The 21,376-nt window shown below is 42.2% G+C and overlaps 1 protein-coding gene across 2 annotated transcripts in view; it reads right to left on the bottom strand.

Moving 5' to 3' along the window:
- Window positions 1-21,376, bottom strand: part of COL5A3 (collagen type V alpha 3 chain) — a 266,605-nt gene that overhangs the window by 7,720 nt on the left and 237,509 nt on the right. For both annotated transcript variants that reach the window (XM_077470190.1, XM_077470191.1), the window contains 14 exons: window positions 14,694-14,747; window positions 12,814-12,921; window positions 12,456-12,509; window positions 12,298-12,351; window positions 10,404-10,457; window positions 10,254-10,307; window positions 10,059-10,166; window positions 6,246-6,299; window positions 4,406-4,459; window positions 3,921-4,028; window positions 3,782-3,835; window positions 1,259-1,294; window positions 527-580; window positions 58-313 (listed from right to left, as the gene is read on the bottom strand). In XM_077470190.1, coding sequence (XP_077326316.1) covers window positions 58-313; window positions 527-580; window positions 1,259-1,294; window positions 3,782-3,835; window positions 3,921-4,028; window positions 4,406-4,459; window positions 6,246-6,299; window positions 10,059-10,166; window positions 10,254-10,307; window positions 10,404-10,457; window positions 12,298-12,351; window positions 12,456-12,509; window positions 12,814-12,921; window positions 14,694-14,747 — 1,102 coding nt within the window. The remainder of the gene's footprint in view (window positions 1-57; window positions 314-526; window positions 581-1,258; window positions 1,295-3,781; window positions 3,836-3,920; window positions 4,029-4,405; window positions 4,460-6,245; window positions 6,300-10,058; window positions 10,167-10,253; window positions 10,308-10,403; window positions 10,458-12,297; window positions 12,352-12,455; window positions 12,510-12,813; window positions 12,922-14,693; window positions 14,748-21,376) is intronic.

Below are 21,376 nucleotides of genomic sequence, written 5' to 3'. Positions count from 1 at the left end.
AATCCATATAACCTCGACAGATATGTCTTGCATAGGAATGCACCTAGTCTCACTCACCATCTTTATAATTGGGGTGACACATCTGAAGCTCTTTACAGGTCCTTGCTGGGCTGTCTTTGGTGCCTACAGGCCACCTCATCTGTTCAATTTCTGTTTTAAGTGACCCAAGTGTAGCATAGATTTCCTCCATTCCATCAGCCATGTAGTCTATCTCTCCATCGTCATTTTGCTGACCATCAGAGTGTCGCCGCCTTTTTCTGGTTGGCTCGTATGCTTCATATGGGAGAGGCTGTACAGCTTGTGCTGGGCGACCCTGTTATGAGATCAACAAGGCTTAACTTATTTTTTTTCCCTGACACATGGCTCACACTATAATGTGGGTTAATAGGACAGTTGCTTCTATGAACAATCAAAGTTCGGCTAAGAGATGTTTTCTAAATAATTTAAAGGTTTAAGGGTTTTGCTTGCTTATAAACACATTTCTTCCTAAAGATGTAGCCAAAGAAATAAAATCCACATGACTTACTGGTGGACCAGGAGGTCCTGCTTGTCCGGGATCTCCTCTCATGCCTATTGGTCCCTGGAAAGAAAATAGTTATCAGCGGTATTTCAGATGGTTCCAAGTGAGATGGAGTCGATTATATTGATGACTAATGCAACCAGTTTCTTGTAAGGCTGTATTGTTTTTTTAGGATTAATACTCAAGTTAAACATCAAAACCTGCAGATAATAAAAGGCCTAGCCAGGCCCATATACAAACCAATATATTCAAGAAAATCAACCAGTTGGAGCATAGAAAGTGCTGACACCCAAAAAACAATTATGGACAAGCATGTTGGAAAATCTATTTGTCTAGTGAGCAACTGTTTTTTTTTTCACAAAAAAAAAAAAAAGGAAACCATTTGAACCAGCCCAAGTTTGCCTGATTTAGGGAAAGGATTTATAGAGGACAGAGGATGAACATGTGTCTCGAATCCCAGCATTCTCTTTCAGTGAGATATATGTCTATGCATGGGTAGAGAACCCTTTCTTGCCAAATGTTTATTACAACCATTGGTGTGCACTCTGTATGTCTAAATCACCAACAGTTCTCCAAATCAGTTATGCAATGTATTATGGTTATATTAGCATTGCATCCATCTGGAAAAAGTAAAAACAAGGCCCAAAAAATCATACATTGACAAATATATCTCCCTCCTCAGTGAGTACCTTTGCATTAAGAGATATATTATTTATTTCTGAGTTCCACAGTACTTACTGGGTTTCCTTTTGAACCTTTCTGCCCTAGATGTCCCTGCAAAAGAAAATGCGAGTTATTAACATTACTACAAAATTATTTTCCCAAGGTTTTCTGAACTTTAGTCAGCTATGCATTACTGTGGCTTCCTTAACAAAGTTTAAACAGCACTAGTGACCCCCAGGAAGACATCACTTATGATGAAACATGTCAGGTGGAGCTAAGTGATGATACCATCGCACCCCACGTGACCCCGGAAGTGCGGGTGAAAGAATTTGTGTTTGCCGGCAAACTATTTTATCCATGCTTTACTGATTTTTATCCATTGTAAGTAGCCATTTGGCTTTATTCAATAAACGGTACTTATACAGTATTACACTGTTGGAGTTCTCTATTTGTATGGTCTACCTTCTGGTTCCTGCTGGTTTGGATATCACACTGTGAGTTTGACCAGACTGGAGGACCCATCCTACCACCAGAGCCTTCCACTGGTTTCCTGGTTTTCTATACCCTGTTGAGGTTGTTCTGCCTGCACGTTTAACTATTCTAGCAATAGGTGGTTCTTACCATCTGGTAAGCATCCCTGATCGCAGGGTGTGGGGTACATGAATTTATTTGGTTGCGGAATCCCTGTCTAATCAGTTTATGGATTTCTGCATATTGACCACAAGGATTAATTTCCTGCACATTTTCTGAACTGTCCCTTTTTTTTTTCATCACTTGAAAAATACAAGGACATTATCTATGCACAGTATCACATGCATCATGTCACATTATGATTTACGTTTTTTTATCATTTTCAAGATTAGTGTGATTTTTTGTTTAATGTATGTTTTACCTTGTTTATATCACATGGTTAGTCGCTGCAGACTCTCATTATTTATACATATTTACTAAGCTACGTTAGCGCGGTATTCCACCTTCTATTGATTACAGGATAAGTGCATTTTTATCACAAAAGGGTATATGTTCCTTCTCTTATCTGCATGTTACAAGGCCTTATGTATGTCCAGTCAAAGACTTATTTTTTTTACAAGACTGGTAGAGAATACTCCCGCGCTATCACTGGCAGTGGAAGGACAACTGCTGCAAACACCTATAGGTGAATCCGTGACCAATAAGTATATGTGTATAATAAGTGATGTTGCGCTGTTGTTAAACGAAAGTGTAACCAATGTGTCACAAAATAATAAAAGTACTGAAAATGAAAAGGAAATAATAAAGGTGTGCACAAGGTGGCAGTGTAAACCAAACGTGCAAATAAACTCTTCAAATGACAGATTCCTAACAATCAAACAAGTAACAGATGATTTGTTCAACAAACCAAATAATGTATAACAAACCTGGGTGATTAGTCAACCGATGCTCATCAAGCTGATATACACCGACATACACTGAACAGTGACGTGAAGGTGTGACAAATAAATCTCTGAGGTAATCTTCTTGAGATTAAGGTGAGAAAAAGGGAAGTGTAATGCTACAGTCTTATCCGTGCAAACTGATAAACATAAACAGGTGTCTCTTCATTCCATGCAATGACACCTCTGTGTGAAGTGGCCTCTCACCTTACTGCTGTAAGGTAACAGCATGGGAAAGCAATATCTTGTGATAGCAATATCTTCGGGGGGTCTTTGCATAAATAGCTGGTGGTTTTAATTAGATGCCGATTTCCTTACACTGTAAGGAAATAGGTGTAATGTGTTTCTCACCTTAATCTCAAGAAGATTACCTCAGAGACTTGTTATTTGTCACACTTTCACTTCACTGTTTAGTGTATGTCAATCAGCTTGATGAGCATCGATTGACTAATTACCCACATTTGTTATACATTATTTGGTTTGTTGAACAAATCTGTTACTTGTTTGATTGTTAGAAATCTGTCATTTAAAGAGTTAATTTTCATGTTTGGTTTACACTGCCACCTTGTGCACACCTTTATTATTGCCTTTTCATTTTTAGTACTTTTTTTTTATTTTTTAATGTTTTGGATAGGGTTAGGAAGATTCCTAACCTCTCTTTGACTGTCAAGGTACCAACAGTTGCAGCACACAGGAAGTGAGGAAAAAAATCTGCAACAGGGTTAGAGACAGCCATAAAACACAATTCTGGTCTTCAAGAATTCTACTAAAACACATATTTATACCTGTCTGTGCTACTTTTCGAGATTTTGCGAGAGGTCTGAGCTTGACTTTTACATGAAGAATGAAGATTTGGAGAAAACTTCAGTTGCCTATATCTCTAGATCTAATGATTCATTCAAGGTAACCTATGCTTATTTATTTTTTCTCCATATGCTTCTGGGGTTACATTAAAAATGGATCTTTCACAACCGTGAAATTAAGTTGTTAATTTGTAAGTTTCAATTTGCAGTGTGGATATTTAATACTATTAAGACACAGCCCTCACTTTAGATCTTTTAAGCATCATTTGACCCTGCAATCCTATTTACAGCCAGATGACTACTTAAGAATAGTTCTTATTTACCCAGCAACTAGCTGCTTCTGCATCACATCATAATAAATGAACAAAATAATAGATGTTTACCGCCAGGCCGTTGGGTCCAGGTGGTCCATTTGGTCCAGATGAGCCAACAGATCCCTTAAATATGGAAGAAGAAGGGGTTATAGTTCACATTCATACAGATGGTCATGTGACTTCATGACCATTACTATGGGTTACTTACAGGGTCTCCTTTGGGTCCTGGTACACCCTGAATTCCAGGGGGTCCTCTGTCTCCTTTCTCTCCCATTTCTCCTGGAGGTCCAATCAAGCCAATAAGACCAGCATGACCCTGCAATGAGAGTGACATTTAACATTCAATATTACAAACTCTCAGAACAAATGAAATATGCGTGTTATAATTTTGGTAGCAAGTCTGGCTATTTAACTGGAAATTATGATTCTTAAAATATTTGTTGGTCGCAAAATAGATTGATGCCTCAAGTGATTGAGAATCATATTGGGCAGTGGTGGGCTTTTTTACAGCCATTTGATTATATGAAAAACTATGTATCTGGTAGGTAAGGCAGAATGTTACTGTCATCTGTCTATCTTTGCATTCTGATCCAACAAACACAACTGTCATAATGCCACCAGCTCAATTTCAACAATAAAATACACATAGATTGAATAACAGGTAGATAAGAGAGATTCAAATGGAGATCTTACCTTATCTCCCTTATATCCGGGATCACCTTTAAGACCAGGCAGGCCACTGGGTCCCTTTAAAGAAAAATAAGTAATTTTGTTTTTTTAGTGCATAATATAAGCTGTCATTCTGTGTTATAGCTTCTGTGATTTTTTAACATGTTCCCATACTTGAACTTATCCTTTAACTTAAAATACATTGACTTTCTGTCAGGAGGTGCTGGGAATGGTTAACCATACTTATCATACACAACTGCAACTAATTTCGGTCAAATGCCTACTTGGTGGTTTAGAGGAGGACTTATATCCCCCTGCTACATACATAGCGATACTGAAGCTGTTGCACTTAACCACCAAACTGATTGTAAGATATTGGATTTATCCTCAGGCCCTCACATCCAACCAATGGATCCAAGAGGTTAACAATATACTAATTAGGGGAAAGAACACATATCAGCACAGAAAGTACCGAGCAAATTCACTAAAATATGGTGAGAATGGCTGGAGTCCCCTGGGGTTACTCTCCCACAACTTGTCCTTGACAGGTTATTGGTGGCATAGTGAAGAGTAAGGGGTAATGTCACTCTGCGGTCTAGAGGCCTACAGGGGCCAATAGTATCTCCAAGTGTGATGGGAAAAGGCATATATTTGGAATATCTGTTCCGTTTGGTCAGGAGGAAGGTGCGCACCATTTGTGTTGCTCACTTAGGTTAATTGTTGTTTGTTCTATTCAGTTTTTTTTTTTCTTTTTTTTTTTACTCGGCTTCTCCTCTGCTGTTACTGGAGACACATCTGACAGTATAATGCACAGGTTTGGGGGCATGTGTTATGTACTAAAATTGGTAAAACTTCTTGTATATTCTCTACATGAGCTGCCTGTAACCCAAATGTCTGTGCGTATGATTATTTTTTCAAAAAAAAAAAATTCTGATTAAAATACATTGACATTTGTAAAAGGCTTGTGGCACTCATATTCTGCAGAGGGTCCCTACTCATGGAGATAAATGAAGCCTTCTTGTTCATGTGTTTTGTTTTGCATATGAACACACCTTTTTTCTATTGTGCAACCTAAAAGGAGTGTCTTCATCAGGCACTCACAGGCCATTACATAGCCTTGCCATCTTTCTGTGGAATGCTTCGTTTACAAATATAAATCAGTGGAAGGTAAGGCTTCCTCCATAATGACCATTTGGCTTCCAATGAGCTTCCACTTTCATTCAACATTTCATACAAGAGAATCCCTATTTTTACTTATTTCCACTGCTTTTTCTATTTTCTTTCTTTCTAAAATCCACCCAGAGATGTACTCAGTTCACCAATCACTGGCATCTGGGTTCTACTGTACTGCATAAAAAAGGTTTACAATTGTTGGACATACAAGCTTACCTGTCTGCTGGTTATTATACAATGCTGCGGCGTGTTTATGTTGAAGTTCCTCACCTGACTTTGTCATCAGTGTTTAAATTGAGGTCTGTACATTCAGCCTGTGCCTAATCAAAAGTTCTGTATTCTTGATACATCTCCAGCTACCCTGCATTTTGGTTTGCCTACTAGTTGGCTGACAACATCAGCCAACATCAACAACAGCTTTTCCATTTCTTGCACTCTGGTGTGTAAGCAGAGTAAGATTCACACCATCACAAGGAGTCCACCATACCCTGCAACACTTTCTTTACCACAAGTAAAGAAAGCCATGTAGATTGTTAAATTATAAACTTTATCTAATAAACCATCTTTACTCTTCTCTAGCACATTCCAGTATGCCTTGCACCAAGCTGCACTCACTGAAGATCATCACACACATCTTAACAGGGAAACAGTTGTATTTTCACAAGTTTGCTTTATATTTCTGTACACTTACCAAGGGCCCAGGAGGTCCTGTCTGACCAGGTGCTCCGAGTAAACCTGGTTCCCCCTGTAATGACAAACACCTATGTTTGAATACATGCTAACCCTCCCGTTATACTATTATTATTATACAGGATTTATATAGTGCCAACTGTTTGTGCAGCACTTTACATTATAAAGGAAGACAGTACAGTTAAAATACTATTCAATACAAAAGGGTTAGGAGGACCCTGCTCCTGAGAGCTTACAATCTAATAGGAAGGGGCAAATGGTATAAAAGGTAATGACTGTGAGGGATGAGCTGATGGAAGAAATAAAAGTTTAGTTTTTATGTGAAGGTGGAATAGGCTTCTCTGAATAGGTGAGTTTTCAGGGATCGCCTAAAAGTTGTCAGAGTAGGAGATAGCCTGACAGGTTGGGGTAGAAAGTTCCAGAGGATGGAAGAGGTTCTGGGGTAGTCCTAGAGATGAGCATGGGAAGATAAGATAAGGGAGCTAGAAAGCAAAAGGTCTTGGGAGGAGCAGAGATGATGGTTTGGGCGATATATTGAGACAAGATTGGTGATGTAGCTTGGGGTAGAATTGTAAGTGGCTTTGTATGTTCTTATTAATATTTTTAATTTTATTAGTTGGGCAATTGGAAGTCAGTGGAGGGTTAGCAGACACTGAGCAGTTGGTACGGCGTATGAGACTGACAGCAGCATTCATGATAGACTGAAGGGGATAACCTGTGTAGAAGTAAGTCAATGAGAAGGGAGTTGCAATAGTCAGGGCAAGAGATAACAAGGAAATTAACAAGTTGCTTGGTGGTTTCATTGGTTAAAAAAGGGGCATATTTTGGATGTTAGGGTGGTGAAGTCTACAAAATTTGGACAGTGACTGATTTAGATCCTGAAAGGACAGGTCCGAGTCCAGGATTACACCTAGCACCCTGAGATGAGGGGAGGGACTGATAGTTGTATTTTTGATCTTGTTGGAAAAGTCAGAGAGGAGGGCACAGGTTGGGAGGAATACAAGCTTAGTTTTAGAAAGAATGAGTTTGAGGAAGTGGTGTGACATCCATACTGATATGTCGGGTAAAAATTTTGTAATACAGGAGGAGACTGAACAGGTGAGGAGTAGAGAGATAGATTTGGGTGTCATCAGCACAGGGATGGTATTGGAAGCTATGGGAGTTTATCAGGTGACCAAGGAAGGACAGAGAAGGGAAGGGGACCCCTACAGAAAGAGGAAGTGGAGAGCAGGAGACAGAGTTGTAGGTAACACTGAAGGAAATCTGTGATAAGTAGGAGGAGAATCATGAAAGAGAGTGATGTTTTTTTAAGGAGAAGTGGATACGAGATGAATGTTGGATAACAGTCTGTGATTTTGTGTGTAAAAAAATACTGCGCTGTGAAAAGATGTGCTCTACCCAGCTGCCAACACTACTGAAGACTACACAGTAACATGCAAAAATTAAAACAAAAAAGTGTGGCGCTTAGGTGGCAACAAACCACATGAACCAGTAAGACACTAATTCAAGCAAAGAAAATTACATACCGTATATACTCGAGTATAGGCCGACCCGAATATAAGCCGAGGCCCCCAATTTACCCCAAAAAAACTGGGAAACTTATTGACTCGTGTATAAGCCGAGGGTGAGACATGCCTGTCCATCCCTGTGTGTCCGTCCATCCCTGTGTGTCCGTCCATCCCTGTGTGTGTGTCCGTCCATCCCTGTGTGTGTGTCCGTCCATCCATCCATCCCTGTGTGTGTGTCCATCCATCCATCCCTGTGTGTGTGTCCATCCATCCATCCCTGTGTGTGTGTCCATCCATCCATCCCTGTGTGTGTGTCCATCCATCCATCCCTGTGTGTGTGTCCATCCATCCATCCATCCCTGTGTGTGTGTCCATCCATCCCTGTGTGTGTGTCCATCCATCCCTGTGTGTGTGTCCGTGCAGCCTTGTGTGTGTGTCCGTGCAGCCTTGTGTGTGTGTCCGTGCAGCCTTGTGTGTGTGTCCGTGCAGCCTTGTGTGTGTGTCCGTGCAGCCTTGTGTGTGTGTCCGTGCAGCCTTGTGTGTCCAGCCTACCTGTGTCCCGAGCCTCCGTCCCGTGCCTCCGTCGTCCCGTGCCTCCGTCGTCCCGTGCCTCCGTCGTCCTGTGCCTCCGTCGTCCCGTGCCGAGCCTCCGTCCTTCTGCCATGCCAGGATCGCCGCTCTTCGTCGGCGCCTCGGCGGCCATTCCTCTGTTCAAAAGCCGCGCCTCCGTCTGTGATAGGCGGAACACTCAATTTCCCAGCAGTCTGTGTTCCGCCTATCACGGACATCCTCTCATCCTCGTCCGTAGTATGAGGATGAGCGGATGTCCGTGATAGGCGGACCACTGACTGCTGGGAAATTGAGTGTTCCGCCTATCACAGACAGGGAGGCGCGGCTTTTGAATTGTAGAATGGCCGCCGTCTGTCTGCTCGACACGCTGATCGGGCAGGCAGACGGCGATGACTCGAGTATAAGCCGAGGGGGGCACTTTCAGCCTCAAAAAAGAGGCTGAAAATCTCGGCTTATACTCGAGTATATACGGTACACTTAAAAAAAAGAAAATATGTGTAAATTCCGTTATATATCAAGAGATCTTACTCCCAGGTGGAAGAGTGCATGAACCTCATGCACACAAAAGGTTAAAGTAAATAAAATTAATTTAACATATACAGTCCATCAAGTGAACGTCTAACAGTCCTTGAAATGTGTAATATCAATCACAATTCCAAACTTGAGGTGACGTAAAAAAGGTAAAATTCAACTTCTGATGTGTAGAATAATACCACCACCACCGTGATAAAGAAGGGGAGAGGAGGGGAGAGGAGGCTTACCAAATGACGTGGACTCAGAGGAAGGCTTATGCCTCTCGAGTCATATGGGCCTGTAGGTTAGCAAACCAGATAATCATACATCTAGTGTGTATTCTCCCGCATTTCCTAGAACCAAAGTAGAAGCCACTCCCGAACTCCTCAGCATGTCACTAGACCCTCGTACACCCAATGTTTCGTCACAATAGTAGTGTCTAGTGACATGCTGAGGAGTTCGGGAGTGGCTTCTACTTTGGTGGTAGGAAATGCTGGTTACTTTCTTACCTATATGCTTGCAAATTCCACATGAAATGTGAGTGTATTTTTATTAGATTTTTGGAATAAAGATTTCTTGGACTTTTATGGTATTTGCGCAATGAGATTATTTTTTTCATCCCTGCATATGGCCATTAAACTATTATTTGGGAATATATCTGTTGGATTGGGGTGGAGCTATGATCTATATATGTGCCATTTGACGATATATTGTGGATTGGATTGCTGAGTCAGGATAAGGAGGAGATCGGGGAATTTGATTGTCCAGGAATGTGCCCTATGTGCATAAATAAAATGCACTGATGGTAAGACTCAGTGTTGTCGGGTGCTGGTCTCTTTTCCTCATTTCTTTGGACTGACACAGATGAACGTTCTTCCGTTGAAGATTATACTATACAATAACATTTATGAACGTTGTATTTTGCTATGGTTTTATTTATTTAAGCGCTACACTGAAACCTTTGAATACTTTGTATTGTGTCAGCTGTTGTTTCCTTGTTCTTCTGCTTTAAAGTGCAACACATGTTTTTCTTTTTTAATGAATGAATGTACATCTATCAATTCTCTGTATGTTGCCAATTTTAAAGCTACCTAGTTTTTATATTACTGCTCTAGAACAATCATCTTCCTGAAATCCCATGGATATAAGACCTAACTAGAATTTTAAATCCTAACATTTCACAGAAGTATGCTATGAGATACTGTGCCTGAGAGTTCACTTACAGCAGGCCCTGGAATGCCTCTCAGACCTTCGGGTCCAGGTTTTCCGGGAGATCCTTGCGCCCCCACAGGTCCTGTCTTTCCAGCTGGTCCTTCAGTTCCACGCTCTCCCTATTACACAGGAAACATTACAAATATTTATTGAAGTATTCTTCTAAGTTTATGAACTGAATGTGCATACTGTTCAGTGTAACTCACCTTTGCTCCTTTTTCACCTTGACGACCCTCTTTGCCTGCAGTCCCCAGTTGTCCCTACAAAAGGAGGAGAATATATTGTTTAAACAGCAATCCCACTAGAGGCAATGGGACAAATTCTTCATACTAGACATCACAGAAACTGGCACTCACCCTTCGTCCGGGTGGACCTGTTGGGCCAGGCTCTCCTGAAGGTCCAGGTGGTCCCTTTAAAAAAATATATAAATATTGCATATAAAATATTGCTTTCCATTCCTGATAACCATTTAGGCTGCCCTTCAGTAAATTGTTTAAGTAAAGATAACCAGAATATTAGACAAATCATACATTTTATACTCCCAGGAACATCATTCTGCAACCTACTAAAAAAATATTTTATTGTTGTATTGCCATTGGAGAAATGTTTTTCTAATTCTTGCTCCAATAACATAACAGGAAATGAGGGCAAATCTCCCCAGTTGTGAGTGGGGAGATTTTCTCTCATTTCCTATTCTGTCTGACACCTTCAAGTAGTCATTCTATTGGCATGTTCCTTGTTAGCACATAAGCACTAAAGCACAACTGATTAATTCCTTGTGCTGCTTCTCCCTCTCTCTGAGAGGTGCTATACAGGGGGCTGATACCCAGTAAAATTCATGCATTTGCTGCATACTGCTTGCATTTAAAATAATACATATAAAGATTGAAAGAGTTCAACTTTAAGCCCTTGGTAAATGACACTTTAACCACTTGCCGGCCGCCCTATAACAAATAGACGGTGGCAAAGTGGTTGCATAATACTGACCGGACGTCATATGACGTGATCAGGATTATGAGCCGCTGCGCACCCCTGGGGGCGCGCATCGCGGCGATCGTTGTTGCGGGGTGTCAGTCTGACACCCGGCAACTACGATCTCGGTAAAGAGTCTCCGACGGAGACTCTTTACCACGTGATCAGCCGTGTCCAATCACGGCTGATCACAGTGTAAATAGGAAAAGCCGGTGATCGGCTTTTCCTCACTCGCGTCTGTCAGACGCGAGTAGAGGAGAGCCGATCGGCTGCTCCTCTGACAGGGGGGGTCTGTGCTGATCGATTATCAGCACAGCCCCCCCGAGGATGCCCACACTGGACCACCAGGGAAGCCACCAGACCACCATGGATGCCCAGGACAAGGTATGCCACCCTAGACCACAAGGGATTCCAGTCAGTGCCACAATGGATGCCAATCAGTGCCCATAATGGATGCCAATCAGTGCCCACAATGGGCATCACTGATTGGCATGCATTATTGATTGGCACTGATTGGCATCCATTAGTACAATATATTAGAATACAATGCCGCCTATCAGTTCCCATCTGTGCCGCCTATCAGTGCCCATCCATGCCACCTATCAGTGCCCATCCATGCCCACCTGTGCCGCCTACCCATGCCCACCTGTGCCGCCTACCCATGCCCACCTGTGCCGCCTACCCATGCCCACCTGTGCTGACTAACCCATGCCCACCTGTGCCACCTATCCATGCCCATCCATGCCAATCCGTGCCAGCTATCAGTGCCAATTTGTGCCACCTATCAGTGCCCATCCGTGTCGCCCATCAGTGCCACCCATCAGTGCCGTCTATCAGTGCCACATATCGGTGTCCATCAATGCCACCTCATCAGTGCCACTTCATTGGTGCCACCTCATCGGTGCCCATCAGTGCCGCCTTATCATTGCCCATCAGTGTAACCCCATCAGTGCCCATCAGTGAAGGAGAAAACGTACTTATTTGCAAAGTTTTGAAACTGAAACAAAAAAAAACATTTTTTTTTCAAAATTTTCGGTATTTTTTTATTTGTTTAGCAAAAAATAAAAACCGCAGAGGTGATCAAATACCACCAAAAGAAAGCTCTATTTGTGGGAAAAAAATGATAAAAATTTCATTTGGGTACAGTGTAGCATGACCGCGCAATTGTCATTCAAAGTGCGACAGCACTGAAAGCTCAAAATTGGTCTGGGCAGGAAGGTGTTTAAGTGCCTGGTATTGAAGTGGTTAAAATTACACAGCAAAAAATTTATAACTCACCGGATTCCCACTTTCTCCAGCATCACCCTTCTCTCCAGGTACACCATCAACTCCCTGAGTAGCAGATAAGAGCATTGTTACCATGACCATTTGAAAATATAGGCTATATATAAAATGTACATTAAATCACTGTCCAGTATTTTCCATAGAAATCTTACTTGTAATCCAGCCTCTCCTCTTGGTCCTGGGTCTCCTGGAAAACCTATGGATCCCTAGAAAGAGATTATCATTAAATTAATTCAAAACATGTGCCAGATGTCAAAACTTGGTTATTAGTCAGCTTCACCTCACTTTTGAGTTTTTACGTAGTTGTACTTTTTATGATCTATTGTCATTCAGGCCTATTCAGTAATACATTAAAAGAGCAAGAAAATCTGAAGACAAAAGTATTTGTAAAGTTCAGGTAGTTGTACTTGTCTTTATTGTTGGAGGCTTAGCCCGTTTAGTGTGCCCAATGTATGACTTGGCACATATATGATCAGCCCTCTAGGTTTTGTACGTATCAACAGAACTCACCATATTTCCTTTAGGTCCATCTTCCCCTGGACGTCCCTTCTTCCCAGGAGGTCCAGCTGCTCCTGAAGCTCCAGATTCACCTTTTTCACCAACATCACCTTTACCTCCCTGAAATGAAACCATATTTTTTGCCCCAGTTATGTAAATATTTTAGTAGATTTTTTATATATACTTGTTGACAAGTTCTACGTTTATATATTTATTTTTTATCCTACAGACATTATAAAGTGTTATAGTATATATGCTCAGCTCATTTATGTCAGCTTTTCAAACTAAAAGACATTATCTTTTAAATATGAACTGAGGTTTAAGTGGATGAAGATATTTGAGCTGTGTATGGTTAGCTCAATGCGGTAGTAAACAGCATCCAAAAAAAAAATGAGGCCCGGACAGTTTAGGTCATAGTGTGCGAATACATTATGACAGACTTACCTGGAAACAAAGCCCTCCAGCAGCACACTGTCACCACTGAAGGTGCTTCCATCTTCACCCAGTCTTCTTTCTGGCTTTGCAGGCTTCAGCTATCTGATTGGCCAAGCCGGGGATGGCGTCTCTGATTTATTTACAGCATGGCTCTGAATTGGTATGATGTTCAGAGTGCATGTGACATTACCAGCTGCATCTAAAGTAAATATCTCCTAAATGGTGCACGTTTAGGAGCTATTTACAGTACCTATAGGTAAGCCTTATTATAGGCTTACCTATAGGTACAAACCCTACATGGAAGTTTACTCCCACTTGAAAGTGTTACTAAACAAACAACAGTAAAATCAGTCTGAATATGCAGGAAAGCATGCTTGTTATACTCACTATGGAACTTAAGGGGTTAATCCTGCGCATTGTGTAAAAAAGTTGTTTTATCCTGTCTTCTATGATTCTCCCCTTCTTCCACAGTCCCCAATCTATCTTCTGATAGTACAGAGCCCTGGGGGGCACTCTGCACATGCTCAGTTTGGGGTGTTATGCTAGAGGTTTTTTGTTTCTTTTTTTGCAAGGGTGCATGCGATCAGCAGAGGGCCAATCAGCACTGTCCAGACAGAGGGTCAGGAGTCATGCAGCCTCACAGGACAGTCAGAGGAGAACGAAAACTCCTCCTACAAGCTTTAACCAGTGCTCAGCCAGACGCTAAGAGAAGTCACAAGACTGCTGTATATTGCTGATGAAAAAGGGTATTTTGCAGCTTATATTTACTAAAATAATCGCATTTCCATGTTCTGTGTACTGTGGGAGACCAGATAAAATGAATGCAGGGTCCTGGGTTTAGTAACACTTTAAGGAGTGGTGGATATAAAGCATTAAAGCATAATCTCCCTGCTAGCGCACCTTAAAGCGGGAGTTCCGCTGTTTATTTTTTTTTAAAGTCAGCAGCTACAAATACTGCAGCTGCTGACTTTTAAAATAAGGACACTTACCCGCCCAGCGTGCCTGCGATGTCGGCACCCGAAGCCAATCTCTCCTTCGGGTCTCGGATGCTGCCGCCGCCATCTTGGTTATGGGAATCAGGAAGTGGAGCCTTGCGGCTTCACTTCCCGGTTCCCTACTGCGCATGCGTGAGTCGCGCTGCGCAATAAGGATGGTCCTCGCTGTCTCTGGGATCCGTGTGTTTCCCAGCAGACAGCGGGGGACCCGCAGGAAGTGGCGTAAATATCCACAAATTCGGCGGATATCTATGCCGGAAGTGGGGGCAAATACCTGTACTATACAGGTATCTGCACCCCCCTCCCTCCTGAAAGGTGCCAATTGTGGCGCCGGAGGGGGAGAGGGTTCCAATGAGCGGAAGCTCCACTTTAGGGTGGAGCTCCGTTTTAAGTGTCTCCATTATAATATACATCAAAGACAAGTTAATATTACAGCTTTCAGCTTTTTGGCTACATACTCACCGGGGGACCAGGTTCTCCTGGTGATCCTGGATCTCCACCTTCTCCTGCCTCTCCCTGTAGGGACAACAAAGAGTGATTCAGTAGACTATGCCATACATGTAGACTGGATTATGTAAAGTGTATGTAAACACAAATACTAAAGTTGTCTGATTTGCCTTATAAATGTAGTTGTATATTGGTTTGAGTAAATAGCTGTCGATCATACAAGTTTCTGTTCACTCGGAGGCCTTTTTAAAAGGGTGACCACCAGTTTTTAAATGTTGCAGGATGGTGGTCATCCGGTGCTTTTATCCTGTAGCAGCCAATGTCCCCTAATGGTTAATTAACAGATGCCCTAACCATTTAGCAGCTGAGACTGGGACTTCTTGTAACTAAAGCTGCCACTATAAAGAGGACCTTCAGTCATTTTTTGTTCTGCCAGTAAATACCTTATATAGCTCACTTCCTCTTTCTTGTCTGGTCATTAGCCTATTCTTATGACATCATGCACAGCTCTTTCTCACTTTTGTGAGAGCTGCAGGGCTGCAGAGCTGGAGGAGTGCCTCTGTGTATTTGTGTAAATCCAGGAAGTGAACAGGTAGCAGCTTAAGCTGCCCACAGTTAAGATGGTTGCAGTCAGACTTAGTGGAGGGAGATTTCTGCAGCATATTTGGCAAGTATATATACAATAATATGCAAAGTGGTTGAATGGAAGCTTCAGAAAGGCCCTTTGGGTTTGTTTATGACAAACACAGTTCCCCATAAACATTTACTGTACTAAATAAGGTCTGTTGGTATGGACCACAGAGTGAGTACAGGGATTGAAAACTGGCTACAAGACAGAGTTCAGAGGGTGGTGATAAATGGGCAATACTCAGAATGGTCAGAGGTGGGTAGTGGGGTTCCCCAGGGTTCTGTTCTGAGACCAATCCTATTTATTTTGTTCATAAACGACCTTGAGGATGGGGTAAACAGTTCAATCTCAACCTTGCAAGAAGATCTGAACATATTAATGGGGTGGGCAACTACATGGCAAATGAGGTTGAGCCCTGGTTCACATTGGTATGATTTGACATGCGATTTGACATGTTAAATAACATGTCAAATCGGCGTCTATTGCTGGCAATGGCACCGTCCTAATCGGTGCGACACTGCACTGATTTCAAAAAGTAGTGGGAAGTGGGGTCCCTCAGGGTTCTGTGCTGGGGCCAATCCTGGGCAATAACTTCTCAGCAAGATGTGGAAACCATGCAAGAAGATTTGAACAAATTAATTGGGTGGACAACTACATGGCAAATGAGGTTTAATGTATAAAAATAAAAATAATGCATATAGGTGGCAAACATATGACTACAATCTACTCACTAGGGGGAGAACCTCTGGGGGAATCTAGGATGGAAAAGGACCTGGGGGTCCTAGTAGATGATAGGCTCAGCAATGGCATGCAATGCCAAACTGCTGCAAACATAATATTGGCATGCATTAAAGGGGGGATTAATTCCAGGGATAAAACAATAATTCTCCCGCTCTACACGACTTTGGTCCAACCTCACCTGGAGTACGCTATCCAGTTCTGGACTTGTGTCTTTTTTCAACCTCACCTACTATGTAATTATGTAACTATGTAGAAGATCTTTCAAGAGATTGACTCTTTGATATCTACATTTTTATGGTCTCCCAAGAATCCACGGATTGCACTGACTACTTTACAATTGCCTATACACAAAGGGGGACTAGCAATACCGAACCTGCGATTATACTACTATGCATCACAGTTGGTATATGTTCATTGGTGGCTATTTCCACAGTTGAACAATGCTGCTACTGCAACAGAGGCAGCGTTGCTCTCCTCCTATGAAGCATTATCAAATGTGATTTTCAGAGGAGCGATTTCTGAAAGGAGGGGTACAGATATGATCGCAAACTCTCTCAAAATCTTTAAGATCTGTAAGACACTGGTGCCTGAACCCCACCCCACGATTTCTCCTAATCAACCCATATGGAATAATCCGGTGTTCCCACATTTTAGAGATCTCCCTTTCGCTGGCAATTGGGCCGAAAGGGGTTTGAAATATGTCCACCAATTGTACGAGGAGGGTAGATTTAAAACCTTCCCGGCGTTCCGACAAGAGTTGGGTATACCTGAATCCTGGAGGTTTAGATATTTACAGTTGCAGCATGCGGCCGAGTCACAACTTGGGATCCGGGCTGTTACCTTTCAGAATTCTACTTTGGAAGGGGCGCTTGCCCAACCAGAACATACTAAACTGGTCTCCAATTATTACAAATTATTGAATGAGCCTAAAATTTCTAGACTGCAAATCCTGAGACAACAATGGACGAGGGATGTACCCGACCTGTCGGACGATAATTGGGAGGAACTTTTAGATACCTATTTTAGCACCGCTATTTCCGCCAGAGATAAAATGATTCAGATACGTATTTTTCATAGGATATACTATACTCCTCTACGCCTTTTCCGTATGCGGAAACTGCCTTCTCCTCTGTGTCATAAATGTGGTAGGGAAGAAGGTAACCTACTACATATGTTGTGGGACTGTGAGCGGATAAGACCATTTTGGTCTCAGGTGACCCACTTTGTGGCGACTACCTTTGACCTCCCCAATATTTGTAGCCCTAAATGGTGCCTCCTCTCAGTTTTTGAGGAGGTTGGCATTAGTAACCATCAGAAACAATTTTTGCGTTTTCTCCTCTATTATGCTAGGAAAACGATCCTATTACATTGGACGCGCACATCATTGGTCTCCCTGAACAAATGGAAAGCTTTGATTAACCAAGACTTGCCAATATATAAAATAACGTATGAAACAAGGGGTAAGCCAGGGAAATTCCGCAAAATATGGGGAGACTGGGTGGATGGGATAGATACATGTAATTCTGCCCCTCTATAAGTTGTTATACGGTAATTAACGCTGTCATAGGATTTCTAGGCCCTTGACAAGATGATTTGAGGTTCTAGACCTCATACCCACCTAATTGGTATCCTTATGAGTGCATCTGTTCTTTGTTGGGTTGTTTGTTGTTGTTGGGAGGGTGGGGGGAGAGGGTGGAAATAAAAAATGCAAGTGGAATAGGATTTTGCTATAACTGAGGTACAGGGCAATTATTGTTGTACGGTTTGTCATTGTTTATCAAGTTTTGTTTATATCCCTCAAAGATGTATACAGTCTGCTTATTATATATGTCTGTGCCAAATATTATTAATAAAAAACGGAGTTTCAAAAAAAAAAATTATGTAACTATGTAATAAGCAGGCCATTTTTTCGGATACGGCACTGCAATGTTTTAACTATAAATTACGCGTTTGTGCGATGCTGTACCGAAACAAAATTTTTGTTCTTTTTCCCCACAAATAGAGCTTTCTTTTGGTGGTATTTGGTCACCTCTGCGATTTTTAGTTTTTGCGCTATAAACAAAAAAAGAGGGCAATAATACATATCCGAAAAAATCCCAATAAACATATATTTATTGGTTTGCACAAAAGTTACAGCGTCTACAAAATAGGGGATAGATTTAGCCACTTTTAATTTGATTTATTGTTTTTACTGGTAATGGCAGCAAACTGTGATTTTTAGCGTAACTGCAACATTACGGCGGACAAATCTGACCCCAAGTGGCACTTTTTGGGGACCAGTGACACCAATACAGTGAAATGTGCTAAAAAAAATGCCCTGATCAATGTATAAATGACACTGGCAGGGAAGGGGTTAACACTAGGGTGCGCTCCAGAGGTTAACTGTGTTCCCTGGGTGTATTCTAACTGTGTGGGGGATGGGCTTACTGGGACAACACAGAGATCGCTGTTCCTGATTACTAGGAACAGCCTATCTCAGTATTGTCCCCTGTCAAAAGGGGGATCCACCTTGTTTACATCCCTGTTCTGCCTCTCTGTACCGCAATCGTGGATGGCCGATGGACATCGAGTTCGCCAGACCCGTGCATGCTCTCCCCCAGCATGCAGCATGCGTGCGCGCCCACACTATTTCATGCATGGACCGATGTACAGGTACATCAATTTGCACAGCCGAGCCACCTTGCCACAGTATATCTGTGGAAGGTGATCGCGAGTGGTTAATAAAAATTAAAAAACAATGTCCCCTGGTGTAGATCCATCGTCAATCACAATGCCTGATGCCACCGCCGGACCCGAAAAAAAAAAGCTCTGCTCGTGACAAAGGCTAACCACCATCTGCGTGCCCCGCCTTGTGGCAGTTCTTAAATAGGTAAGGGGTGGGGCCACCTGGCAACACTTGATGGCACCATCCCCCTGTGATGTCACAGACCGGTGCTTGCAACAGACAGTGTTGATGCGGGAATTCCTTCTGTGGGCCATTGTCTTCTCCCTGTCTTCTCCCGGTGGGGAATGCTTCCCCCGTCCTCCCCCGCCCCCCCCCCCCCCAGCCGGGAGAAGACAGTGTTTATTTTTAGCGTCTAGTGGCTATAATAGCCATTAAGGATAATCGCAGGTAAAACCCAGCATGCTGGTTGTACCCAAACTGTGCATACACGGTTTCAAACTCTGCCGGTTCCTGCTGAAGCGGCTGAGATTCCAAATGTGTATTTCCTACCTAACCCATGAAAATCTGAAACAATGCAGCTAAGACCAAACATTGTATGTAATCACCTAAATATCAAGTGACATACAAAGTCTTAAAGGGGTTGTAAAGATTTTTTTTTTCTTTTAAACAACAAACATGGTATACTTACCTCCTCTGTGCAAGAGTTTTGCAAAGATTGGCCCAGATCCTCCCCTTCTGGGGTCCTCCACCACTTCTTCTGGCTCCTCCCCGTATCAAGTGCCCCCTCAGAGACCCGCTTTCCAAGGGGGCAATCATAAGGGCTCGCTCCCGAGTAATGCTGCTATGTCCATTGACAAAGACAGCAGGACTCGGCTCCACCCCCTGGCTTCTGTGCCACTGGATTTGACTGACAGCAGCAGAAGCCAATGGCTCCTACTGCTATCAGTCTGTCCAATGAGGAGCCGAGACAGTGGATGGAGCTACTGGGCTCATTCTTGTCACTGGAAAGATCGGGCTCAGGTAAGTAAAAGGGGAGCTCTGGGGGGCTGCTGCACTACAGAAGGTTTTTCACCTTAATGCATAGAATGCATTAAGGTGAAAACCCATGAAGGTTTATAACCCCTTTAAGGGCTGTACACACAGGCAGAATATAGGGCTTCATTGGCCAGTTCAATAGAAACTGGCCCACAATCGACCCGTGTGTCTGGCAACTGGTCCGACAGAAGCTGGCCATTCATCTGGGAGTAGCGTGGATTCTAGGGAGGAGTGGTGTGCTGATGTCGCCACGAATCCACACTAGTCCCGGAAGCAACGATAGAAAGCCGGCCGGCTTGAACATTGTATCGAACATGCTTTTTATATACGGCAATATGTAAGTGCAATATTGTTTCTTGTTATATTTATTAAAGATTTTACAGTATTACGCTATGGTAGCTTTTTTGTCTTTATATGGGAGATGAGCTTTTAAAGGTTACTGTGTGGATATTGGAAAACATCTAATGTCAATTTGAGTGGAGCATTGGGAAACGTTTGTTGTCACCCTGACACAGAGACCCTGGCTGGGGGATAAGCCACAGGCATATTAAATCTCCCTAAATGAGATCTAACTAGCTGGTAAGCTACAGTATTTTCATTGGTGGAGGATCTTTTTTTTGCTGTACCCTGCACATTTTTATGGGTGTCGTGTGTAATATCACCTTGGAGGGCTGAAGAACCATCGTTTGACTTACAGTGTGGACTATTCAGTTTCTAATTTCTGGATTCTGGTTTCTATACGGTTACACCGATGTTTGGAAATTAGATATATTTATTTATATATATATTTATATATATATGTATTCAGCACTATATTTGTTTAACTCACTGTTCTTTGGAGTAGTTTTTTAATATATATTTCATAAGCACTATATGAATTGTTCAAATTTGCAGCGCAGCTTTTCCTTTTTATTTATGTTTCTATTGTGTGTATCTCACATTAAGTTGCAGCTATACTTTTTATTCACGGTTTCATTTTAAATTCACTTATCAGAGGGGTATATTAGGGGTATTATTGCCACTTTTTATTTAAGGTAGATAATATGTCTGTTACCTGAGACCAATAGTTGAAGAGTACAGGGCATGACTATAGCAAATTTACAAAGTCTACTTGAAGTTGGTGACAAAGCAGACAGTTTGTATGGAAAAGTCGACCCATTTTGTGCAGGCTGATCGGTGTTAGATATGTTTGTTGAATAATGAACAGTTAAATTAGCTAAATACTAACATTTGGAAATACCAACAATTGGGAACTCCAAATATTATCCCAATCCTCAGCTGTGACTTTAGTGTTTGTCACCTATATTTATTCACTAGTGGAGATTTGCCAAGTTTGGTGTGAAGCAATTGAGATTACCAGGTGGATATCAGCCCTTAGTCCCCTGAGATTTAATAACCCCAAATAGGTTGTATTGCGACATTCAAATATCTAAGACCTAGATTTGGGCTTATGCGCACAACTAATTGTCAACATAGACAGGGTCAATACCCCTCTGGCCCTCCAAGCTGCAGTGTCCTGAATGAAGGTTAGCTGAGAGATCATTGGATGACACAAGAGAAGTAAACTATCAGGAAAGTCCCCAGAGGGTTTGTAAGCGATCACCATGTAAAACAACCCATTCAGTTTAA

The sequence above is a fragment of the Lithobates pipiens genome, unplaced genomic scaffold (genome assembly GCF_037356315.1).
Source record: "Lithobates pipiens isolate NorthernLeopardFrog02 unplaced genomic scaffold, aLitPip1_a1.2 Scaffold_8, whole genome shotgun sequence".
Lineage (NCBI taxonomy): Eukaryota > Metazoa > Chordata > Amphibia > Anura > Ranidae > Lithobates > Lithobates pipiens.
The sequence above is the reverse complement of the archived record's forward strand: the minus strand, read 5'-3'. Positions and strand labels throughout refer to the sequence as shown.